The 27,060-nt window shown below is 40.9% G+C and overlaps 1 protein-coding gene across 1 annotated transcript; it reads left to right on the top strand.

Annotated features, from left to right (window-relative positions):
• Positions 1-468: 468 nt before the first annotated feature.
• LOC129766899 (uncharacterized) lies at positions 469-5,728 on the top strand. Its single transcript, XM_055767497.1, has 3 exons — positions 469-1,108; positions 1,176-3,746; positions 4,068-5,728. The coding sequence occupies exons 1-3, from the start codon at positions 469-471 to the stop codon at positions 5,726-5,728; spliced, it is 4,872 nt and encodes a 1,623-aa protein (XP_055623472.1).
• The last annotated feature ends 21,332 nt before the right edge of the window (positions 5,729-27,060 follow it).

Here is a 27,060-nt window from a genome sequence, read left to right as displayed (position 1 = left end):
AGCTAGGCAAGATTAATACACGTTTTAAAATAAATTTGTATCCTCTTCGATTCATTCATACAACCCACTTCCCTGCACATCAATGAGTGTATTGGTCTACAAGTAAACATATACTGGTTCATTGGTTAATTGTTGCAATTGGGCAATTTCTACTGGTTCATTGATTGGCGCGACGATTAGTTCTCCGGGTGAGTTGGAACTGTATATGTCCACCGAAGTTATTTTACGGAATATTACATAAAATACCCCACCTCTTCGCTAAAACACCTGCCCCATCGGAGTACAAAGTAAAAATTGCTTGGCGATTACAATCTCATCGCTAGACTGTTCGCACATCACATTGGGTGCATCGGTTTACGTTGTAAGGTAAACTACACTAGTATATGCCTAGCGGAGCTAGGACTTCGATCGATATCTACCAACACGTTCAATCCTTTTCAACAACGGTGCCGATAACGTTCCATCAACATGCCGCCAGTAATATCCGCTGCTAAGAAGGCTCCTTCGCTGAAGCTGCTCATAGCGAGGTTGAACGATGTCCAGGCTTCTTTCAACGACATCTGGCGTTTCGTGGAATACTACGAAGAAACTGCAACTGTTACAGATGTTGACATTCGGTTAGAGAAGGTAGATGAGCTATGGGGGAAGTTTTGTGATACATTGGTAGAGATTAGGGCACATGAAGATTATCTCGCGGATGAGGAATCGTACGATAAGGACCGACAGGAATTTAGTGATAGGTATTATCGAGCCAAATCATTCCTCGTAGATAAATCTAAGAAGCTGCAGGGTCCAATGGGGCTGGAACAGTCTGTTCGAATGAACGATTCAGTGGTTTATGGTGTTGATCGCGTGCGTCTCCCTCAAATAAGTTTACCTTCATTCAATGGGGACATAGATGAGTGGCTGAGTTTTCGAGATCTATTCACTTCACTCATCCACCATAAAACGGAGTTACCAGAGGTGGAGAAGTTCCACTACCTCAAGGGTTGTCTTCAGGGGGAACCGAAAAGCCTGATAGATCCGCTGAAAATTACAAGGGCCAATTATCAAATTGCCTGGGATATGTTGTTGAAGCGTTTTGATAACAGTAAACAGTTGAGGAAACGTACAATCGCTATTTAAGCTTCCAACATTAACCAAGGAATCAGTCAGCGAACTTCACATCTTGTTAGAGGGATTCGAGAGGGTCGTGAAAAATTTAGATCAAGTCATAGAACCGGAGGACTTTAAGGATCTACTGCTTGTCCACCTACTTACAGCACGACTTGACCCGGTAACACGCAGAGGCTGGGAGGAATTCTCTACGTCCAAGGAGCAAGATACATTGTCCGACTTAACGGACTTCATTCGGCGACGTGTTCAAATGCTTGAATCTCTTCCCAGCAAATCCGTTGATTTTAAGGGACCAAACCCACTCCAACAGTTTTCGAAACCGAGAACAGCGTTTACGAAAACCAATTATAGCAGCATGCAGAGTTTCGAAGGGCGTTGTGTGGCCTGTAAGGGCGAGCATCTATTGTACCAATGTCAAGTGTTTCATCGGCTAGAGGTAGCGGAAAGAGACGCACTTTTAAGGACCCATTCGCTTTGCCGCAATTGTTTTCGGGTAGGACATCAGGCGAAGGATTGTAAATGCAAGTTTTCCTGTCGAAAATGCCAGGGTCGACACCATACATTGGTATGCTTCAAGACAGAAAGGGAAGGCTTCATGAAGGGTACGGTGGTTGCAAAGGGCAAGGAATCTGGATCAAAGGCATCAACTTCAACCCAAACAGCAAATGTGTCAACCAAAACCGTTTGCACAACGCAGCAGTTCTCTTCTCAGGTGTTACTGGCTACTGCTGTTGTCTTGATGGTGGATGATAGTGGTCAGGTGTTCCCCGCTCGTGCTTTATTGGATTCAGGTTCCGAGAGTAATTTTATATCAGAACGGCTGAGTCAGCGGATGTGTGTCAGCCGAGAAAGAGTGGATATATCGGTTCTAGGAATAGGTGAAGCAGCTACAGAAGTCAAATACCGAATTCGGGCGATGGTACGGTCGCGAGTGTCCGAATACTCGAGGGACATGGATTTTTTAATTCTGTCGAAGGTCACAGTGAATCTTCCGACTTTAACGGTTAATACGGAAGGGTGGTCGATTCCAAACGGTGTTGAGCTGGCTGATCCTGCATTCTTCCAATCGAAAGGAGTGGACGTTGTCTTGGGCATCGAAGCATTCTTCGAGTTTTTCGGAACTGGTAGAAAAATTACGTTAGGTGAGAGACTACCAGCGTTGAATGAATCAGTCTTCGGCTGGGTAGTGTGTGGAGGTTTGTTAGTACCGAGTCAATCAATTCAAGTCAACTGCAACATATCTGCATCAGGAAACTTGGAGTCATTGGTCGCAAGATTCTGGGAATATGAAGAGATTGGAGTATTAAACTATTATTCGCCGGAAGAAACTCGCTGTGCAGAACATTTTGAACGAACGGTACAGCGTGGAATAGATGGCCGATTCACGGTGACATTGCCCAAGTATGAGGGTGTCCTTCGTAGATTAGGAAAATCGAAAGAAATCGCACTAAGACGTTTGCAGGGAACCGAACGAAGACTGTTGCGTGATACTCTACTACGTGATCAGTATTTGGCGTTCATGCAGGAGTACCTTCAGCTCGGTCACATGAGAAGGGTTGATAAGGTTTCTGATGAGGTTCAACGATGTTATCTACCTCATCACCCGGTAGTCAAGGAGACTAGCACTACCACAAAACTACGTGTTATCTTTGATGCATCTTGTAAAACTTCGACAGGAGTATCATTAAATGACGGATTGCTGGTGGGGCCAGTGATTCAGGAAGATCTACGATCAATAATTCTTCGGTGTCGCACGAAGCAGATCATGCTCGTTGCCGATGTAGAGAAGATGTTCAGGCAAATAAACATCTGTCAAAGGGATAAACCACTGCAATCGATTCTCTGGCGATCTTCTCCCGACGACGAGCCAGAGACCTACGAGCTGGGCACGGTCACGTACGGCACTAAACCTGCACCATTTCTTGCTACTCGTACACTTAAGCAGCTTGCCATGGAAGAAGTCAGTCGTTTTCCTCTGGCAGCCAAGGCAGTTTGTGAGGATACCTACATGGACGATATCATTACCGGAGCGGATGCAGCGGATTTGGCTATCGAGTTGAGGATGCAGCTCGATAAAATGATGAGTGCTGGTGGGTTTCACCTCCGGAAGTGGGCGTCGAGTTCTCAATTAGTTTTAGAAGGAATCAAAGAGGAAAATTTAGCGATTCGAGACTTGGAGGGTATTAATTTGGACCCAGATCCGTCAGTGAAGACACTGGGCCTGACTTGGCTGCCGAAAACAGACACTTTAAAGTTTCAATTCAATATTCCGTTACCGATTACAACCACAGCACTATCTAAGCGACAAATCCTTTCGGTAATAGCTACGCTGTTCGACCCTTTGGGACTTCTGGGAGTTACTATTACAAGAGCCAAGATCTTTATGCAAATGTTGTGGACGTTGAAAGATGAAAAGGATGAAAGGATGAATTGGGATACCCCGGTACCTTCGACGGTGGGTGAGATCTGGCGCAGTTATCACCGACAGCTTTCACTACTAAATGAAATCCGGATTGAACGCTGTGTTATAATACCAGATCCAATTCTGGTCGAGATACATTGCTTCTCTGATGCGTCTGAGAAAGCATATGGAGCATGTGTATACACCAAGAGCATGGATTCGAGTGGAAGTATAAGAGTTAGGTTGCTATCGTCCAAATCAAGGGTTGCTCCATTAAAATCGCAGTCTATTCCGAGATTAGAGCTTTGTGGGGCACTTCTTGCGGTATTGTGATTCGAGAAGAATGATTCTACGAGGATATCAGCTCAAACATATTTTTGGACGGATTCGACGTGTGTTCTACATTGGATTGCATCTTCACCATCTAATTGGAATGTTTTCGTCGCCAATAGAGTCGCGAAAATTCAAACATTGTCCGAAGGTTGTCATTGGAGACACGTAGCAGGAGTTGACAATCCAGCAGATTTGATTTCTAGGGGGATATCCCCAGAAGACGTCATCGGCAATACAATTTGGTGGCAAGGTCCAGCATGGTTAGAGAAGGGTCCCGATTATTGGCCGACATTCCCGGAAAATTTAGTAGCTGACGAAGGTGATGAGGAAAGGCGCCGAGTCATATCAACCAACGTGGCTTCAGAAAAGGTGGACTCAAATGATTGGTATTTCGCGAAGTTTGGAGCTTTCGTCGATTTGATACGACGTACAGCTTATTGGCTACGATTGATAAAATTGCTTCGCGAACCCAAAAACACTCGTAAGGACACTACATTCCTATCCACAAGCGAGCTGAAAGAGGCAGAAAGATTGCTGATTTCGAAGGTTCAACAAGAATGTTTTTATCCGGAATGGAGAACCCTCTCTAAAGGTGAAACGATTCCACGCAAATCTCCGCTGCGCTGGTATAACCCATATATATCTACGGATGGATTGATAAGAGTTGGAGGACGATTAAAGCATTCTAAAGAATCCGAAGATAAGAAGCATCCAATTGTTTTGCCCGCTAGGCACCATTTTACGAGATTGATTATAAGACACTATCATGAGAAGTTGCTTCACGCAGGACCTCAACTGCTACTAGGAGCAATAAGACTCCGATATTGGTCATTAGGTGGAAGGAATCTCGCTCGCTACACTGTGCATCACTGCCAAAAGTGTTATCGATCAAAACCGTCTGCAATCCAGCAGTTCATGGGAGAGCTGCCATCGGCACGGGTCACCGTATCTCGTCCGTTCTCACGAACGGGCGTTGACTACTTCGGACCACTTTATCTAAGATTAGCCCCGCGACGACCAGCAGTGAAGGCCTATGTAGCGATCTTCGTTTGTATGTGTACCAAGGCAGTACACTTAGAGCTGGTGAGTGATTTATCTACCGACCGGGTTCTGCAAGCGCTGCGGAGATTTATCTCAAGGAGAGGGATGTGTACGGATATTTACTCCGACAATGGCACCAACTTCATCGGAGCTCGCAATAAACTTCGGGAAGTATTGAAATTGCTGAGAGATAGCAGCCACCGAAATCAAGTGTACAAGGAGTGTTCCAATCAAGGGATTCAATGGCACTTTAATCCACCTAGCGCGCCACACTTCGGAGGCTTGTGGGAGGCAGCCGTACGATCAGCAAAAAACCATTTATTGAAGGTTCTTGGTGAGAGTGTGGCGACTCCCGAGGATATGAGCACATTGCTCGTTCAAGTGGAAGGATGCCTTAATTCAAGACCGTTAACACAAATGTCTGAGGACCCGAATGACTTGGAACCGTTGACACCGGCCCATTTCCTCATAGGAACTTCTTTACAGGCGATTCCGGAAGAAAATGTGGAAACAATGCCCACTAATCGTTTGAATTATTGGCAGTTAATCCAGAAACGGTTACAAGACTTCTGGAAGAGATGGCGTAGAGATTATTTGGCCCAGCTGCAAGGAAGGATGAAGCTATGGAAACCACCTGTTGACATCGTAGTTGGTAGGTTGGTAATCATTCAAGACGACAATCAGCCCCCTATGCGGTGGAAAATGGGAAGAATTATGGAGGTACATCCTGGGGATGATGGAATTGTGCGGGTGGTGACACTTAAAACATCTGCAGGAATATTGAAACGACCGGTGGAAAAATTATGCGTTTTGCCAATCGAAGAACCCAGCAATTAAGCCTTTGGACGTAAATTTGTTGCTCCCAGATTCCTTTCCCGTCGAAGAGGTTTTTTGCGTCATTTCAGAAATATGGTATTTCAGGGTGGGTGAGGATGTCTGCGAGTAAACAACAACAAACCCAACAGTACATCCCTGGCTCTTACTTTGCTATAAAGCGCTGAGTTCCCAGTTGTGAAACAATAACGCGAGAGAAGTACTTGTGAGAGTCAGTTAGAATTTGTTTTGTTTTTTGCTTTGTTTTTTTTGTCATGTCTGTAAATAGAGAGAGAGGAGAATAAAAAAAAACATTGTTGTTCAGTTTTTGTGCAGTATAAGTAATTGTTAAGACATGTTCCTGAATGTAAAATAAAAAATGTAGTTTGATATTTGTAAGAATAAATGTATTTTGTGCTGTGAAATCTGTGAAGTTTATTCAACCACCAAGTGGAAGCAATCAGGGAACCCCAGAGGAATAGTTGGAATTGCTGTACAATTGCCACCATCAGTGTTGTACCACCCACCACCCGCTGGAATACGGGTTTATAAGGAGGATATTGGTTGGAATACAACAAACGTAATAATGCATAAATGTACGAAAGGAAGCAAGAAAATCCTTAAGGCATACGGTAGCGATGAATCGCTAGATATTCTCGGGACATTCGAGGCAACCGTGGAAGTCGCCATGTCGACGCGGAAATCTTCGCCACAGCGAAGGGACAACGAAATTTACTTGGAGATGTTACATCCAAACAATTAGGTGTCCTAAAAATTGGGCTAGAGGTGAAGCAAGTGGTCGGTGGAATAAACGCACCATTTCAAAAAATTAAAGGCGTTTTGGTGCACATAGAAATGGACCCAAAATTCAACCCAATTTATCAACCACTGCGTAGAATTCCAATTGCCCTGGAGAACGCAGTCAACAGGAAGCTTGATGATTTGCTGGCATGGGATATTATTGAGGTGAAGAAAGGCCCTGCCACTTGGGTATCCCCAGCGAGTATCAACAGTGAGTTCTTCATCTGGCTCATGAGGATCATCCCGGCATCAGGGTTACGAAAGGTCATCTCCGCGCTAGTGTATGGTGGCCTAAAATGGACCAACACGTGGAAAGCTTTGTGAAAGAATGCAGGGGCTGTACTTTAGTGACAACTCCAAACCCACCTGAACCAATTATAAGAAGCAGCTTCCTACACGGGTATGGGAACAAATTGTTGTCGATCTTCTTGGACCGCTCATGGAAGGGGAAAACTTGCTCGTTTGTGTCGATTACTTCAGCCGATATCTCGAAGTGATTGAGATGAACGTCATATCTACAACGTCAACTATTGACGAGTTAATGATTAATTTCTCTAGATATAGCATTCCTGAAAGTCTTAGAGCGGATAATGGACCACAACTCAGTTCTGACGAGTTTCGCAACTTTTGTGATGAGTATGGTATACGATAATGAGCTGTTTTAAAAGCTTAAAAATGGTTTGTATGTATGCGAGCAGACACCTCTTTCTGTTTGGTCCATTCAATTCCGTATTGGCCACAAATGAATGGAGAAGTGGAGCGGCAAAATCGATCCATTCTCAAGCGATTACGCATAGCACAAGAGCTTGAGAAGGATTGGCGTCAAGAGCTGCGACAGTATTTACTCATGTGTCACGCAGCTAATCACACAACGGCAGGAAAGTCACCATCTGAACTGATGTTTGGTTGCCGAATGCGTACGAAATTACCAACTATTTTTGCTATCTCTCCAGAATTCGACGAAGTGAGAGATCGTGATGTTGTTGAAAAAGAGAAGGGAAGGGTATATGCAGATGAGAAACGAAGAGCCCGAAAGAGTGATATTGAGGTAGGAGATCAGGTATTGGAAAAACGTGTGAGGAAAGAAAATAAGTTGAATGCTGATTTTAGTACAGAAGAATTGGATGTAGTCAGAAAAAGTGGCACGGATGTTGTAATCCGTTCAAAGGAGACTGGAAAGGAATTCAAAGGAAGTACAGCACATTTGAAGAAGCTACCGCATACTAATGTATCGAACAATTCTTCCGAAACTATACCAATGAATGCTGACGATTCCATAAATGATGAAAGCATAATATGTATTCCTGCAGATTCCAATGAGCTAGTTAGTACATCGAAAAGAAACAGATGTGAAGCCTATCCATTTCAAGGATTATCTTACCTACTGAACTTGTAACTTAAAGAAAGATAGGGATGTAGGGTTTAAATAAACACGAAAGCGTATTCTTTGGATTTACGGTGTATGTCTGTCTATCTTACCTTGAACGATAAAGAGAATCCTTGGGCAGATTATTCTAGAGTGTGATATAGAAGACTGCGGAGGGAATTTCCTCCGGAGAGTTTTTGGCTGGTCTAGGGAAGCCAAGAACAGCAACGGAACCTACAACAATCTACAATTCTCCTTAAAACTGTCCATTAGATCCTTAAGTAAGCTGAGGAAGTGTGCCTTTTGAAGGGATCGTCTGTCAGATTTGTCTCATAGTAGTTCCAGATGCTTTCTGAAGAGACACCAGCCGTCACTTTGGACAAATTGTTGATGTAATCCGACAGGGTCTCGGGGTGATGGCTGCTCGGCTTTTTTTGGTGTTCGGCACAAAACGTACAGAGAGCTCAGGGTGCCGATTGAGAAACAATTTGGTCCAATCTCGGCCTGGATAATTATCTGTGAAGCGATCGACTGTTCTGTCCATTTTGAAAAGGTAATCCTTCACAACATGCCGCAAGTCTTCGTCGTTTACCGGGAAACCACAGTCGCCCATAGCCATCATACACTTAACAAATATCGTCTCCTCCTTCGTTGAAAATGTAGGTTGACCTCCAACATCCTTGCGGTATTTTCCGGAAAGCTTCTTGCAGAAAGTGCTACTTGGTATTTTGAACTTTTTAACAGCGTCTCGATGAGTCATACACCCAAACTAGCGTTGGCAGAAAACATTTCATCGTGTCATTTCGTGTGCTGGAGGGTCAAATGCGCAAATAATGAGCTGTTTTAAAAGCTTAAAAATGGTTTGTATGTATGCGAGCAGAAACCTCTTTCTGTTTTCTTTTCTAATTTCATTTGGGATTGTGCAAAAAAAAAGTCACAGGAGGGTTGTGCCCAAGACACGACCGCATAGTTGACGTAGGATTCCGTTAGGCTATCTGCTGCATGCTGATTTTTGATATGTTTGAAGAATTACATTGTTAAACTCTTCGATAATGATTAGGGTCCGTTTTATCTGGTTGTTAGGTATTGTTTGTTCACTCCACCAGTGTCTATAACCGAGTGATAATGCTAGAAAGATGGTTATTAGTCATTAGATGGTGCGTAACACGTATTAAAGACGCCCTCTGTGGTCCTGGACGAGATGGCTCCTATGTTATGTATAGATGGAATTAAGAAAAAAAAAGCTCATCAATGTAATATAAGATAATTATCATTATCGAACACAAGTTTTGTCACCAGAAATGAAGTGTTACTTTAGTATAGTGAAAATATATTTGAAATGGAAAAGGTAATTTCATTTATATTTTTTGTTATTTTCTGAGTGTTTATACAACCCATTTCCTTTTCGCTTTAAACCCAACGGAACACGATGCTACTTGCCTCAATGTAAATTTCAATTAGGCTAACAGCACCCAATACGATATGTAGAGCATATGTGAAATCACTTTTTCGAATATTCCTTCATTTTTCCAATTTTACTCGTCGCATGAATTTTCCTTGGGAGAAAAAAAAAATTGTTTCATATTTCAAGTCATTTTAAATAGCTACCATATACAATTTTACTCTTACAGTTGTGCTAAAAATTTTACAATACATGCTCGGTCATTGATATGAAATTTCACGAAGCAACCAACATAAAAATTCCAAATTCAAATTGTATTTAATTCTATCAAGCATAAGTTCTATTCAGTTCATTGAAACATCATTCTTCAATCAACCCATCGAAATATTCTTATTGGAACGAAGATAACAAAAAAAACACTCGTTCATCGCTTCCAATTTATTCACCAGCACGTGAATAAATCAGCAATGCCCACACTAGTTACAATGAGCACTATCCATTTGTGCGCGTCGTTAGTTAAACTATCGGCCACGAGGGTATTTACATGCTGATTACCCTCAGACACCTTGGTTTTGAAATCTCTGTTAGGGAATACATGTCAGTGGGAAAAAAAGCTCCCCCTACTTTCATGTATCTGCAATGTTGATTTCCCCCAGGCAGCTTGGTTTTGATGTCTCTGTAAGGGAACACATTTCGATGGGAACAAAAGCTCCCCCTACTTTCATGTGTTTGCAATTCCGATTTCCCCCAGGCAGCTTGGTTTTGATGTCTCTGTTAGGGACTCGCCGCATGTGTCGTAGATTTCGACCAATCAGAAGTAGGTATTTCTGTTAAGATAAGGGTTGAGATTTTTCAATTGTTCGATAGTTAGTTTCATGACACATACTATTTTATTCAATGTAAAAAATGTTATGGAGTGCCGAAATTGATTGACGCAAAAATCTCATTAATCCATCATGAAATGACTAAGTAATAAGCAAGTTTATTATTTTATTAGTGTTGTCAGCTTCCAAGAAGCAATAATTTTTTTTTATCTGTATTATAGTGGTTTTCAACTCATTTGGCTGATTCGTCACTTTTACTTCCATTTTTGGAAGAATGTCGGGAGTGAGAATTGAACTCGTGACCTTCAGCGTGAGAGGCATGGATGTTACCACTACGCCAGATCGCCTCCAAGAAGCAATATAAAAAATATAGTCCCAAGACAATGTAAACTTTAAAAATGAAATATAATGAACAATTACGAAAAAAAAATCCAATTTTTTTTTAACAGGTGAAATATTTTTTGAGAACATACAGAACATCGTCTTCAATTTAATATGTCGATAATCGGTCAAGTTGTTCAAAGTAGTAAGTAATAATGTAAATATTTCTTTGTGTAAGTTTCTGTTTTATTCTGTTCTATTCAGATTTTTTGTTGTTTTGAATTTACATCCAGCTGTTTGATTATAACTTGTACTAAATCAGAAATTATCACTAGGAACAATTTTAACAAACTTTTCTTTATTTATGTGATTACAAAAATGACAAATTGATAATGTTAAAATCAATTATACATCCAGCATAAGGCTTCGGAAAGTAATAAAAATAAATGTTTGGAGAAAACTTCGTCTTTGAAGGCTGCGAATTGCAGAATGCAAATTTTGAAAATTTGATAAGTGATGTGAAATAATTGTGCAAAGTATTACAATCATGAAATATAGCCAAAATCAGGAAAGCAGTGAAGAATATGAATTTAGAGTATCCAGAAATATTAGTTTTAACGCATATCTGTTAGAATTTATTTCTAAAATATACCTTGGAGAAGATTTATAGAAAAACTCGAACACAAATTCGAGATATAACAGATATGATTAATATGATTAATGAAACAACAACTCTAGGGTAACAATCAATTCCATGCATCATCTATGCTTCACAACTGTCTGAACTGATTCATTTTTATTTGTTATATATTTCGATAACATTGGTGGACGAATTTAAATTACCTATTTAATTTGCACATTTTTTTTAAGCTTTATAAACAAATAAATGTCGCGTGTAGCTCAATCCGGATAACACGGAACAAAGGGAAATAATTCAAATGACAATACGGATAATTTTATTATTATGGCGATCGAAGTACATTATCTCAATAAAATTGATAATAAGACTTTAGAAAAAAATAATGTTCTACCTATCAATTATTTAATAACCGATAGTTAATTTCTTTTGATATAATGATTTTTATTGAACATTTATTAGTATTATCTATGTTTTTCTTTTAGTTTAAACTTTGTTTCATCATTTAGTACTATATTAGTTTTCTAATGATTCGGTGATACTGTCAACGTTGGTCAACCGCATCCTGACATTTGATCAATTAGTCGCCCACAATGACCATAAATTGCCACCCCTGGTTTATAGAGTACAATTTTCGGCAACGATTTATAGTGGTATCCATGGCGACTATCTTTAAGGCACTGGTAAAACGGATCAAAATAGTTTTGTTGTGTATGGCTTCCTCTAACAATGAGAGAACTACGTAATCATTCACTCTACATAAAGTTTTAATTATCTCATCAAGCGTGTTCAGAAAAATTAACATGAAACTTTTTTTGGTTTTGGCCCAATGTCACCCCGACTGGTGGTACACAATATCTACTACCGCAATTGTCAGGCCATTTGTTCAGCGACAACTCTCTATTTTTGAAAAAAAAAGCTATTGCTTATTTTCGCTCTTAGTACCAATATCTTATCTATTTCAATATCTCGAAATTTGTCTCAAATGAATAACAAAAAATAATTCATTCGATTATCATTTTTCAACGTAGTTATTGCCTAAAGGTCACCCAAACGAGCAGAACTACCTATTTGCCTACGGACCACGAATCAGTCTAGCGTATACATGCCTGTCGTATACTATTGAACCTTCAGTTGCCTTCATAACAAACAACATGGTAAGCAGTTCATAAGGCTAATTTGGCAATAGTTTTTCGTAATTAGTCACGATTCTTGCTAGCAATTTACCATACCTTCATATGCATGCATTCCGGCTGGTGAGTAGCGCTGTTATGCAAATTGTAAGTGCTTCATTTAAGCTAACCCTATTCACCCTATTCTAGGAGCGGTTCGGTTCGTTCAAGGCTCTTTTGGCTAACGCCAAGAGTCATCTCGATATTAAATACTACAATATGTTAGTAGCCGCCGACTAATAAAGCTGCTATGTTTCAATGATCCGTGAACGACAGATGCAGAACTGATTTGGTCTATGTAAGCCCACATGACATGACTGACTTCCGCCAGCATCCGCGAGATAAATCCCAAGATCTTCATTGTGAACGCGAATTGCGCAAAAAAAAACAAAATATCATCGACTGAAGATGCGAAGTGCGTCGAGCAGACGACGAACGATTTACGATTATAAATTTGCATAACCATCGCAATGAACGGGCACAATAAATATTTACTGAATAAATAATTTCGCCGTAATTACCACTCATTACGTTACCGACCCTCCATCACATGGCGATGGCGGCGCGGCACGGAATCGATCTAGCCCATGGGTCCCCTCTGGTACGGTGTCCTCTTTTGTCGGAACCGGAGATCACAGCGCGCGCGGAGAGTAAGAGTCGTTCTCCAGGTAAGACCGAGAATGAAAAGTGGCGATTATCGCTTTTGATGCTGTGTATGTGCTGCTCGCAGGAGTGGATTTCTTGGAATTACCTCATGCAAAACATAACTGTACCTGTAGTGTCCAGAACAGGGTTGAACTTGGGAGATGAATTGTTCGTTTTCCTCGTTATTTTAGGGTATGAAAATAGAGTAATTTTTACCGATATATACACTTTATACACGTCATTTTGTCATTATTATGAAATGTTGTATATTTTGACACCATTCCACATAAACACATTAGTGCACACATTTTTGATGAATGACAAAAGCATAAACACTGTTCCGATACTATAGGATATCGATACTTTTAATTTTAAATCCTGTGCATGAACAAATTTTGCCTGCGTCCTGTCGTTTACATCAAAATGAAACAAATGTTTTATTTTGACGCAGAACAGCAAAATTAAAACGCACAATATGAACTGTGTGCTTCGTTACTGTCACAACACATGATCACGATTTCGGAAGCTGTGAGCTTAGAATAAGTTTTCTACATGGACATTTCTAGACGAGAGCGACGAATGAACTGCAAATTTGGCAGTTTGAACTTTCTAAAATCAAACACTCACTCACCCCGAAGCTAGTCATGTCTTAATCGGGATGAATTGTACACCAGCAACACTGCCCAAATATGCATGGTTGACGTAAGCGCCAGCTGTGTTTTTCGTTTGAATTAAAACTACAAAAATCTTGAAGCTAGCCCATTCTTAACCGTTAATAAAGGGTGTGTCGCATCAAATTGCATCACGAAAAAAAACGCTGTAGAAATTCGCCCAGTAGACCGATCCTTTTGAAAATTTTAGACAGTAAAATAAAAACTATTAAACAACTTTTGGCATTTTCTTTTTATTCATACTTCGAGCCCAAGCCCGTATGCTCGCACCTTCCTCTTTACCCCGTCCATAAGGTTCTGTACAACGTCAGGTTGTAGTTTTTTTTGAACAGAAATTCGTTTTCTCTTGAAGTCCGCCTCCGATTTGACAACTTTTGGGTTCTTCCGGAGGGCCTGCTTCATAATCGCCCAATATTTCTCTATTGGGCGAAGCTCCGGCGCGTTGGGCGGGTTCATTTCCTTTGGCACGAAGGTGACCCCGTTGGCTTCGTACCACTCCAACACGTCCTTTGAATAGTGGCACGAAGCGAGATCCGGCCAGAAGATGGTCGGGCCCTCGTGCTGCTTCAATAGTGGTAGTAAGCGCTTCTGTAGGCACTCCTTAAGGTAAACCTGCCCGTTTACCGTGCCGGTCATCACGAAGGGGGCACTCCGCTTTCCGCAAGAGCAGATCGCTTGCCACACCATGTACTTACCAGGCAATGCGGCTTCGTCAGCATTTCGGTGTACAGCTTCCGGGCTCGCGTCTTCCCCACCATGTTTTGCCTTTCGTCGCGGTTAGGAGCCTTCTGAACCTTGTATGTACGCAGGCCCTCCCGTTGCTTGATCCGCTGGACGAATGAACTTGACAAATTCAGCTTATTGGCGACATCCCGGACCGAACTTCTCGGATCACGTCTAAACTGCTTAACTACGCGCTTGTGATCTTTTTCACTGACGGAGCATCAATTTTTGCCGTTCTTCACCTTCCGGTCGATGGTTAGGTTCTCGAAGTATCGTTTTAGTACTCTGCTGACCATGGATTGGACGATTCCCAGCATCTTACCGATGTCCCGATGTGACAGCTCCGGATTCTCGAAATGAGTGCACAGGATTAATTCACGACGCTCTTTTTCTTTCGACGACATTTTTCCAAATTTACGAAAAATTGACAGTGAAGCATGGCCAACGTGATCTATACACTCTTATCTGATTATAAGCGAAAGCTGAAGATATAATTCCTATAAATTAAATTTCTTTTTTTTTCAGCGTTTTTTCCGTGATGCAATTTGATGTGACACACCCTTTATTTATTAAATAGGGACAAATTATTCAATATAAATAATTCATAGTTATGATCAGTGTTGCCACACGTACCGATTTATCTGAAAAGGTACATTTTTTTTCGTAATTTTTGGTATAGATTCTGTTTGATACAGATTTTCGTTCAAAGGTACAGATTGGTACAGATTTTTTTCCGTTGGTAGAATTTTTTACATTTGAACAAACAACATCAAGCTACATGACGACATTACGCTGCAGTTACGCGTGTAGTACCACAAAAGAATTTACAGTGCAATAATCCAAATTCCGTAATGCGCTTGATAAAAACCGATTGCCCAGATCTATTGGATATAGTCGTAGTCATCGTCAAATTTACATGATATTCTCTGGCTTTCGATGCTACGCATGGTACTGGTTTCGACATTTGGAAGCCGCTCGTTTCGTTATTTTGAAATTCAGATTCAACACAATCTCTCCTGTGTGAATCTGGGATTCTCTCTTCTTTCTATGTATTGGATACATGGCAACGCGAGTGCCGCTCCTCTTTTTAGATTTGAGCAACTTGCCATAATGGGTGTTGGATGTGATTCGGCGCCTGTGTTTTAGCCAAGACACCCATATACCAATACAGGGTAACTTCGATACTACGTACATTTTACTTTCAAAATTATACGTTGTATCGAATTGTACGTTATATCGAAGCATGATAAATAACTCGGAAATGTAGCTTATATTTTTTTTTCCCCTTGTTGGGTGTGAACCACTGCGTCCATTAGTTTGAACTATTGTGGTATGCCCCATTTTTTGTACTACGCTTCAAGCTTATCTACTGCTTATTGATGAAGAAGTAGACTGAAAGCTATAGCGAGATAGGTGCCAATCAGGAATAATCTGTTTGATAAAATTTATAGTCCTGATCGGCGACACAGACCAAACTTCCTTGGGCTCCAGAATAGCCTTATCAAGGTGTTGAAGTCTGCGTCTTGTTAGTGCTCCGCATTTGCAGAGCAAATGTTCCGAGGTTTCGCTTTCGGCATTACAAAAGCGACAAATATCATCTTGCACTAAACCTATGTTTTTGAGATGGTATTTACTCGGACAGTGTCCTGTTATAAGACCAGTGAATGTGCTGAAGTCTTTCTTATTAAGACTCAGCAATTGTTGAGTAATTTTAATACTCGGCGTGATAAATTTTTTTGACTGGTTGAGTTGTACAGCCATCCAGTTGTCCATTACTTCCCGGTCTTCCCATTTCTTCAGCTCACTCTTCAACACACATTCAGAAATTCCACAGAATGGTTCTGGACCAGTGAAGGGTGAGCTTGAGCCGCGTCTTGCGAGTTCATCTGCTTGTTCATTTCCCTCTATACCGCAATGGCCAGGAATCCAGTACAGTTGTACCGAACTTCTCTGACTCAGTTGTCGTAAAAGGCAAATGCATTCCCAGACAATTTTTGAATAGCACTTGAAAGCATTGAGGGCTTTAAGTGCTGCTTGACTGTCTGAGAAGATACAAATGTTAGCATGTCTATAATTTCTTTTAAGGCAGACATTTATACATTCTATTATTGCAGCTACTTCTGCCTGGAAAACTGTTGGCCAGTTCCCCATAGCTACAGAAATTTTTATTCTGGGACCATACACTCCAGCACCTGTTCTGTTACCCATTTTCGACCCATCGGTATAGAACAGGATTGAACCATTACGAACATCGGGACCACCCTCATCCCATACTGAACGAGGAAGTTCGATCACTGTGTATGGAATGTCATAATTGGTCCTTGGCTCCATCCAATCGCTGTTCATCTCTGAGGTTGGTCCAACGGGTAAGAGATTCAGGATGCTCAAATGACCAGTTTTGTCCCCGTCTTATATTTTTTTTATATCTTTTTAGCTTTAGAGCGCTTCTATTAGCCTCCAGCTGAACATGTTGGCCCAAGGGTAACAAGTGAAGGATAGCCTCCAATGCCTTTGAGGGTGTGCTTCGCATTGCTCCTGTTACAGCAACGCATGCCGTTGTCGTTGGAGTTTGTTTAGCTTTTTTGTAGCTACAGTCTCCTTAGTCTTTGGCCACCATACTAATGAGGCATAGGTTATCCTAGGCCGCACAATTGCTGTATAGACCCACATAACCATTTTTGGTTTCAGGCCCCATGTTCTACCTATCATTTTAGAACATGCCCATAGGGCAATGTTGGCCTTACTGATAATTGCATCTAAGTGTGCGTTCCAGTTTAGTTTAGCATCTAGGATTACGCCTAGATATTTCACTGAAACGCTGAATTTTATTTCCTCTCCTCCAAGATTTAGAGTCTGCAGATGCAGTTTCTTCTTTTTGGTGAAAGGAACAATTGTTGTTTTTGAGGGATTTATGCTCAGACCTTCTTTGATACACCATGATTGTGTAAGGTTTAAGGCCATCTGCATCCTACTCGATATCACATCGTCGAATTTGCCACGTACCATTATGACTAAATCATCAGCAAAACCCACGGTTTCGAAACCATTCGCCTCCAAACTAATCAGAAGGTCGTCAACCACCAGTGACCAAAGTAGAGGTGATAGAACTCCTCCTTGTGGGCAACCTTTCGTTGCAATCACAAATGTCGATGACCCACCCAGCTCCGAGGTGATTTGTCTATTTGTGAGCATGCCTTTGATCCATTCGACTATGCACTCATCGAAATGTCTTCTTCTCATAGCCTGTGCCATTGATACATAGGAAGCATTGTCGAAAGCCCCTTCGATATCAAGAAACGCACATAATGCAGTTTCTTTTGACGAAAGAGATTTTTCAATTTTAGTCACAAGCGTGTGTAACGCTGTGACTGTGGATTTGCCTGATTGATAGGCAAACTGGTATTTAGATAAAGGGCATTTGGACATGAATACAGACTGTATGTATTCATACAATACTTTTTCCATAGTTTTCAGCAGTATTGATGATAAACTAATTGGTCTGAATGATTTTGGGAGTGATTTATCACGTTTCCCAGCTTTTGGAATGAACACCACTTTAACGAGTCTCCATGTGGAAGGAATGTGCTCTAGTATCAGACTTGCCGTAAAAATCTCGATTAGAGATGGAATCAGCTTAGATTCTCCTTTTTGAATCAGGGCTGGAAAAATTCCATCTGCACCTGCGGATTTGTACGGTTGAAAGGATCTCACCGCGCTTTCTACTCTGGCCCTCGTGAAAACCATTCCAGCAACTATCTTTGCGACATCCTTTGCACTTTGAGAATTCCTTCGAGAGCATTTCATGTCGCGGTTGTAGTTAGGACTGGTATCAGAATGAACCGATGTAGATCCCGGGAAGTGAGTTTTCATCAGTAAGTCTAATACTTCTGAGGGAGATTTTGTGAACGAACCGTCGTCCTTTTTGAGGGAACCTAGCCCGTTCGAGTGGTCTTTTGCAAGAGTCTTACTTAGTCTTGCAACGATTGGGGTACTTTCAATGCTTTCGCAGTTATTTACCCAAGATTTTCGTTTAGATCGTCTTAGTTCTCTATTATATTCGGTTAGGGCGCTCCTATATTGAGACCAATCCGAATTAATTTTAGCTCTGTTGAACAGCTTCCGCGCTGTTTTACGTAGCCGCTCGAGCCTTTTGTTCCACCATGGAACGTTTCTTGTCGAAGAAACTCTCTTAAGTGGACAATTACTGTTGTAGACAGAAACTATCGTATCATTTAATTCTTTTGAAGTTGATTCGAGCTGTTGAATCGACCTTATTCTTGTGTTAAGAGTTTCTGACTCGAGTTCAAGTGAATATCGTTCCCAGTTGGTTTTTCTTGGATCACGATATTCTCTCTGTACTGTCAAGCCACCATCCCATTCGAAGATAATGTGTCTGTGATCTGACAAAGACGCCTCTTCCGAAACGTGCCAGTTGTGTATTTTCGAAGAAATTACCGGACTGCACAGTGTTAGGTCCAGGACTTCTTGTCTGATAGCGTTTATAAACGTTGGTTCATTGCCTATATTGGCAATGTCAATGTTGTTTGAAGAGAGAAATTCTAAAAGACAGTCACCTCGACTGTTTATGTCAGTACTACCCCACAAAGTGTGATGAGCATTGGCATCACAGCCGATGATGAAGTCTTTTTTGATTTCTCTGCAATAATTTACGAACGCCGCAATCTCTTGGGGAGGTGCCTCAGGTACGTCACCAGGGAAATAAGCCGACGCAATTATTATGTCGGATCTTCCCTTGGCGGTTGGTATCTCAACTCTGATCGCGACGATGTCCCTTTGAATGAACTCTGTTATAGGAAAGCATTTAATATTTGCTTTTACTAGAACAGCAGTTCTTGGGGAGTCATGCTTATCGTCGTAGAATAACTTGCATGAACCAGTATGAATACCAAGTATTCTTCCTTTGTGGACCCAAGGCTCTTGAATTAAAGCTAAATCCATAGCGTCTTCAATAAACCTCCTAGACAGCACGCTAGATGCTGCTTTAGCGTGATGGAGATTTATTTGCAGAACCTTAGTGTTCTGCGTTATTTTCGACCGCTCGGTTTGTTCATTTGGATGTGGATTATTCATAGAAGTCCCACGAGTCTCGCGGTAAAGAAGGTCCACTGCATCAGTGACCGGCTTAATGCAGCAAGGGCAGACGATACTGTGGAGGGAGCCCTGGTGCTCCACAGGCTCCGTTAACGGCAAGGTTTAAAACCCCCCCTACCATTCATCCCTCGGCACGGTTCGCTTCACACCTTGGTTTAGGGGTTTATCCATTATTTCCTTTCCATAATAACCATGGATAACAGCTATTACAACCATCCTCCTTTTCTGGGGCTTTGGACCCACTGCTCTGGTTTCTCAATAATTTCAGGTTCTTATTCGGACATGCTATTATTGAGATCCGTCATTCGCAGGCGGAGTTAGCTTATATTACTTTATTGTGTTGTTGTTTGAGTAAGGTTAACGAATAAATTCAACTAGAAGACGAAGCTAACCTTTCTCATGATGTTTCCCTTGATAAAAATTTGATTCATTTAGAATCCGGAATCAACAAACAGTTATACTTCGAGATTGATTAATAGTACAAATCATGCTTCAGTATCAAAATATAGAAAATTAATTGTTCTTTCAGAAAAACAATATGCAAAAAATTATTCCTTTGAACTTTGAAAATGTGTACGTTATATCGAGGTAAAATGTACGTTATATCGGGTGACGTTATATCGAGGGTACGTTATAACGAGGGTACGTTATATCGAAGTTTCCCTGTACACCCGAAAGACTCATGCATGCCTTTTTTTCCCTTTTTTTTCGTTTGGATATTTCCTCCAAACAGCAGAGACTTTCGGCGGGGGTTTTCTTGTTCTTGGAACCTCAATAACCCGGCAAGCGACTCGATTTGAACTGCGCTCGGGAGGTTAAAGGTGATCGCCCGAGAATGTTTGAATATGAGACCGATGTAGGTACAAGGGAATTTGGCATGACTAGCGTGATTATTAACTTCGTTCATAATTACGTAGTTCCGGTCCTATTGATTATTGCGTTGATCTGAGGACCAAAAATTATGTTCGTCTATTACAACCTGGCCCGTGAAAGACGCAGGAGTGGTGACAGTTTTTCTTTGAACCGCAAGGAAATTGTAAAATGTAGTTGGTGATTTTACATCGCTAGTCAGTAGTGCTCAAATTGTGTTTTTCCTTTTTTTCAATTTCGTTAATTGTCTGAAATAGTTGTAGGCGAATCTAAAGTTATATTCACTGTGCCTCAGCTGAATGTAATTGGAGGTAAGACCGATATTGTGGCATTGTAAAATGTGTAGTAGATTTTAAATGGCTTTTCGTGTCCAGTCAGGGCTCATCGAACTCGCACTTTGGGAAAACAGCGCTGCGCACTGAAGCATTTCAGCAGCGGCCAGCATTTTTAGTAGGTCCAGTGAGGAGACTTCAACATAAGCGGTAGTCATTGGGATCGACCCAGACGCCCTTGTGTCTGCATTTGTGTCTCGGGGACTGACGGTGTCGCGGGTCCTCTCGAGAGCGCAGGTAATAGTCGCGGGTTCAGCCGGGCTTGTGAGGGAAAAAGGACAAACCCGCCCTCAGTGGGTGTCTCATTGCCGGGCAATTCAGGAACAATACGGCGGTCGGTCTCCTTCGCGGGAGTGGCGCTCAAGCCGACCGCTTATCTGCGCAAAACCCCCGGTAGCGACAAACTCGCACGCTTTCCCGGCGTCGCGGGTTACAGGGTGCTAGTTATGCATGTGAGAAATTCCCTGACTATCTTGAGCATTTACTGAGAGACATATATACCTGCATTAGGGTGGCAGCGAAAATGGTTATGTCAAATTTCAAAAACCGATCATGTATATTTTGTTGGCCAGTGCAAAGTTTCAGCTCAATCGGACATAATTTAGGGGTGCCTCAAAGCAGTCAAAGTTATGATTTTGAAACACCGCAAATCCTCCAAGAGAGGAGTGAAGGAAATTTGGAAAATCGAAAAAAAGTTTTACGATGCCAAATGACTTAAAAATGCATGAAATGACAAGTTCAGGTGTCATCGGTCATCGTGCTAAAAATCGACCTTTTGGGACTGCCTGAGAGGCAATGAAGGTATGAAAAAAAAACAATTATCGAATTGAAAGAACCGACCGATTTTGTTCAATTAAACACACTTGCAAATTGACTTGCAAATGTAAATGTAGTATTTGTAGTACTGAATATTTTTTCATGCTAATAAAATTGATTATTCTCTACCACGTGTGTTTTGAATGTTATAGACCTTTGGAAGAAAAAGTACAGTTGAGAAAGATTTTCAACCCCTCTGGCACAGATTAAAATGTGACAACACTGGTCGTGATTATTCAGCTAAAATCAAGAAAAACTAGAAGTGAGTTATATCTTTGATATAACCGCAAAGTGGACGTAGGACTAACGTTGACTTAGCAATAAATAAGTAACAAGCATATAAATCTTAGACACTTCGTTTAGCCAGAAAAGAATTTTTAATGCTAATAGGGGGAATCGATTCCTCTTCGGAAATACCCAAATACCCCGATAACGACGAACGATTGCAGCATTCGTTAACAAATATTGATATGTAATATAAAATCCACTTCGATAATATTCACTACACCATATCTTATCGTGTTCTTCACTATCAAATCCATAGTCGATGGCATCCATCGGTATCGAATAATCTCCCATCGGTATCGATACCTCGGATTTCGCTAAATACTTCGTTAGTTCCGACTGCAGAGGAGAAATGGAATTGAAAAACGACAAACGGAAGAAAGATGTTGGAGGTTGAAAGGAGATTGGCAAAAAACATCTGCATTTTATCTTTCGAATAATGTGATTATCATACCACTTCGTTTTGCCAGAAAGAGATTATTAATGCTCAAAGGAGGAATCGAGTCCTCCGAGGAAATACCCAACGCAAATTAGAATCGACTATCGATTGCGGCATTCGTACACAAATCATTTTATAACGCAGCTTTCATCAAAGTGATTTCTTCGATATGGTGAAATATCCACTATCATATATTTCGTATTCGTCATTATTAAATCCATAGTCAATGGCACCCATCGGTATGGAATTATCATCGACACCACCATTTTCGCTCAATGCTTCTCTGGATTCCTTCTTGGAATAACTCAGCAAAAATAATGCCTTTTTCCAACAATTAGAAACGACAAACAGTTCTGGCATTCGTGCACAAATAATTTTATAATGCAACTTTCATCAATGTGATTTCATCGATATGGGGAAATATCCACTACATCATGTCATATATTGCGTATTCTTTATTAGCAAATCCATAGTCAATGGCACCCATCGGGATCGAATTATCTTCGATACCACCATTTTCGCTCAATGCTTCTTTCAGTTCGGCCTGCAAAAACTGTTCTCTAATCCATAAAATTTGGTGTCCCTGAAAAGGGCCGTTGATTATATGCTAAGGTAGTAGCACGCTCTCCTCGGATACGACGGGCCAGCTGGATGTCCTTGGGTATGATGTGACGCGCTTTGCGTGGATAGCACACAAATTGGTATCTTCGAATAGGCCTCCTGCAGTGCCATAACCGCGGAAGCACAAGTTGGTTTTGAAGTCCTAGTCAATTCCACAAACCAAACGCTGCAAAAAGGTAGCTTGCGGATCAGCAATTCGGTCGACTTCTGATAGCGACGAATTTCACGCAAAGGAATGGTTCCCGGTCGGTAGCGATGTGGCTTCTTCAAACTTCCTGCGGCTGGTGCGCTTTTCCGAGCTGCCTCCGTGGTACCTATCCACCGATAGATTTACGAGCTGTCTGCTTGGTCCCAATCAAACGAGTCCTCACGGTGCGAGAGTAGAGATAGAAATGATCGAAAGCAAAGGAAGCGTCATGTTTTATAGCCATCCGTTCGGTTCAACTGCAGAAGAGAAATGAAATTGGGAAAGAAGACCATAATGCGTAGGCGTCTGAGTGCGACCGTCCTCATCTCACATCGTCGCATCAACTGAAGGGATGTCCAGAGAGAGAGAGAGATGTTGGATTTAAGAGACTTTAAACTCTGGGAGTTCATTCGTCTCTAGGGATGTCCAGAGCGTATGCGAGTTTATATACGGTTTCAATAACCTGTTTTCTAAGCAATTTTAAAGCTATTGAAACAAGTTTTCGGGTCAACAATTAACAATCATATAACTCGTGGGCATTTTGTCTTTCGAATGAAATGATTATCATACCACTCCGTTCAGCCGGAAAAGAGATATTAACGTTCAAAACCTTGCAGTCCGGCGTAACTCACTCGTTTTCGAAACTTTGAACTTACACCCCGGTACAGAAATGAAAGACGTAGTCCTACGTCAAAACATTTTAAAACCATGTGAAAAGTTTTTTTTCCTGACAGATCTTTGTGCGTTATAAAGGGATAATAGTCACTCCTCGTTTGGGGCTGTCCACATACCACGTGGACAGAAAAAGCACGATTTTAAACTCCCCCCTCCCCCTCCGTGGACAAGCGTGGACATTTTCATACCCCTCCCCCTGTTGTCCACGTGGACATTTTTCTTGATTTTACTAGAATAATTCAGGAAATAACTGAATTGCACATGAATTAAATTTTAAATCCATTTAAGTTTATTTTGTTTCGAATTTTACTTGCTGAACCCTGCCACGTTTGCCGTAGCTCATTGGTGTTTTATGACAGAAAAATGAGTAGTAAAACAAAGCAAATATTCCATATGAGTTTAACTTTGAAATACTTGTATGTTCTTTGTTCTTTGTTTTTAAAAGGCTTTAAACTTTGCAGTTCATTCGCCTCTAATTTAAATACTTGTAATACTTTGTTTTTCTATTATCTTCGAAGATATAAAGGCTATCTGGTTTGTCAACGCGGAAACGCGCAATATCCAGTTGAACAATCCGCATCCGAATATAAATTACAAAATTCCAAGGATTGATCTTGAGCAGAGCCAATCGAATAAAATTAAATAGATTTAAAATCACTATCAGATACAATTTAAGCTCACGATTTTTGAACACATGCAAAGAATTGTGTTGCTGTCACATAGAATACATATTCAATACTAGAAAGTTAATTTACTTTCACAGATTTATTTCAGAAGTGTGTTCATTTCATCTGGAAATCTTGAAGCTTCTTGAGGCGTTGGCAGTAGCAACAACAATTTTTGAAGTGGCTCGTATGTTGTGTTATAATATGAGCTCCATCAGAACTCGAGTTTTTGAAGCGCACAAAAACGAACAGAACAATTTTATATACATAGACTCTTTTTCTATCATTTAAAAAGAAAAAAGAAAAGATAAAGTAAGAAGCATGTACTGATATCTATAGATGCTCACTTGACAAACGATGAGGAGTAAAAGGTCGAAATTTTTCAGAGATTTCGGAACGCTTGAATCTTTGATATAAACGATGACATTAAGATAAAAAATACAGCATTTTCAAGCTACAAATTTTTAGTGTGTGATGTGTGTATGTGTTGTAGATAAAATACTTTGCAAGAAAAGATAAAGCGTTTATAGTTTGTTTTCAAAGTTTCTCTAGATTTTGAGAATATATGCCTAAAAGCAATCCAATCAACATGATTATTTCGCGTCCATTTGATTCATAGAGAGTTTCAGTTGAACTAAAGGGTGTGTCACATCAAATTGCATCACGGAAAAAACGCTGTAGAAATTCGCCCAGTAGACCGATCCTTTTGAAAAGTTTAGACAGTAAAATAAAAACTATTAAACAACTTTTGGCATTTTCTTTTTATTCATACTTCGAGCCCAAGCCCGTATGCTCGCACCTTCCTCTTTACCCCGTCCATAAGGTTCTGTACAACGTCAGGTTGTAGATTTTTATGAACAGAAATCCATTTTCTCTTGAAGTCCGCTTCCGATTTGACAACTTTTGGGTTCTTCCGGAGGGCCTGCTTCATAATCGCCCAATATTTCTCTATTGGGCGAAGCTCCGGCGCGTTGGGCGGGTTCATTTCCTTTGGCACGAAGGTGCCCCGTTGGCTTCGTACCACTCCAACACGTCCTTTGAATAGTGGCACGAAGCGAGATCCGGCCAGAAGATGGTCGGGCCCTCGTGCTGCTTCAATACTGGTAGTAAGCGCTTCTGTAGGCACTCCTTAAGGTAAACTTGCCCGTTTACCGTGCCGGTCATCACGAAGGGGGCGCTCCGCTTTCCGCAAGAGCAGATCGCTTGCCACACCATGTACTTTTTGGCAAACTTGGATAGTTTCTGCTTGCGAATCTCCTCTGGAACGCTGAATTTGTCCTCTGCGGAGAAGAACAACAGGCCCGGCAGCTGGCGAAAGTCCGCTTTGACGTAGGTTTCGTCGTCCATTACCAGGCAATGCGGCTTCGTCAGCATTTCGGTGTACAGCTTCCGGGCTCGCGTCTTCCCCACCATGTTTTGCCTTTCGTCGTGGTTAGGAGCCTTCTGAACCTTGTATGTACGCAGGTCCTCCCGCTGCTTGGTCCGCTGGACGAATGAACTTGACAAATTCAGCTTATTGGCGACATCCCGGATCGAACTTCTCGGATCACGTCTAAACTGCTTAACTACGCGCTTGTGATCTTTTTCACTGACGGAGCATCCATTTTTGCCGTTCTTCACTTTCCGGTCGATGGTTAGGTTCTCGAAGTATCGTTTTAGTACTCTGCTGACCGTGGATTGGACGATTCCCAGCATCTTACTGATGTCCCGATGTGACAACTCCGGATTCTCGAAATGAGTGCGCAGGATTAATTCACGACGCTCTTTTTCGTTCGACGACATTTTTCCAAATTTACGAAAAATTGACAGTGAAGCATGGCCAACGTGATCTATACACTCTTATCTGATTATAAGCGAAAGCTGAAGATATAATTCCTAAAAATTAAATTTCTACAGCGTTTTTTTCCGTGATGCAATTTGATGTGACACACCCTTTATTTACTACAGAGGTATTCTCTATCGAATGAAAAATTATCCTTTGATTTCCAATTAATATCATTTCATGAAATAATGAACGCACAGCAAATCGATGGTCAAATCTACTCATCGCAATCTTGGAAATATTTAATACATGGTCCAGTTGATCCTTTGACGAATGCATTATTTTATAAAAGAGTTCCAGCGTTTCAAAGATCACTCAAAACATTTTCGACATTTCGCCACAGGAAATGTCTGTTCATTCACACGATCAATTCACATTTAGTCATTAGCGCAATAGAAACCTTTTCCGCAATAGTTTCAAAGGGTACTAATACCTTATTAAAAATATTTTCAATATCTATATATTTTTTTTTAAATTTTTCAACTGCTTATTGACCATCCCATGAGTGTCTAAATAGCTTCCAAAATGCCCGTGGGGAAAAAAACATCAGAAAACTCACAACTCAATAATTTTTTACTAATCTTGCACGATAAGTTATTTGTATTGCTCTTCAGTTTTCCTCCACTTGAATCCTTATCAAAACGTCACAGTTTACCAGAGAGCATTTCAACGCCAAATTAATCCTCCGTTGCCTCGATCCTCCCCATTTTATTGAAATTTTGTTCATTTTTTCCAAAAATGGACCTGAAGCCTGTTGCCCGATTGAAAATTTTTTTTTGAGAAATTTATTAACCTTCTATTTTTTTTTTTTTTATAAATGTTCAAACTATTGAGAAAACTTTCTCATAAATTGAATAAAATATCGAAAACTATTATATCTGTTTAAAATAATATAATATTATTATATATAGGTTATTAGGTGGCTGATACGAAAAATTTTAAGAGATAGGGGATCCTAAAAAATCTTCCC

Source organism: Toxorhynchites rutilus, chromosome 2, assembly GCF_029784135.1.
Source record: "Toxorhynchites rutilus septentrionalis strain SRP chromosome 2, ASM2978413v1, whole genome shotgun sequence".
Lineage (NCBI taxonomy): Eukaryota > Metazoa > Arthropoda > Insecta > Diptera > Culicidae > Toxorhynchites > Toxorhynchites rutilus.
This window is presented reverse-complemented; position numbering and strand designations above follow the sequence as displayed.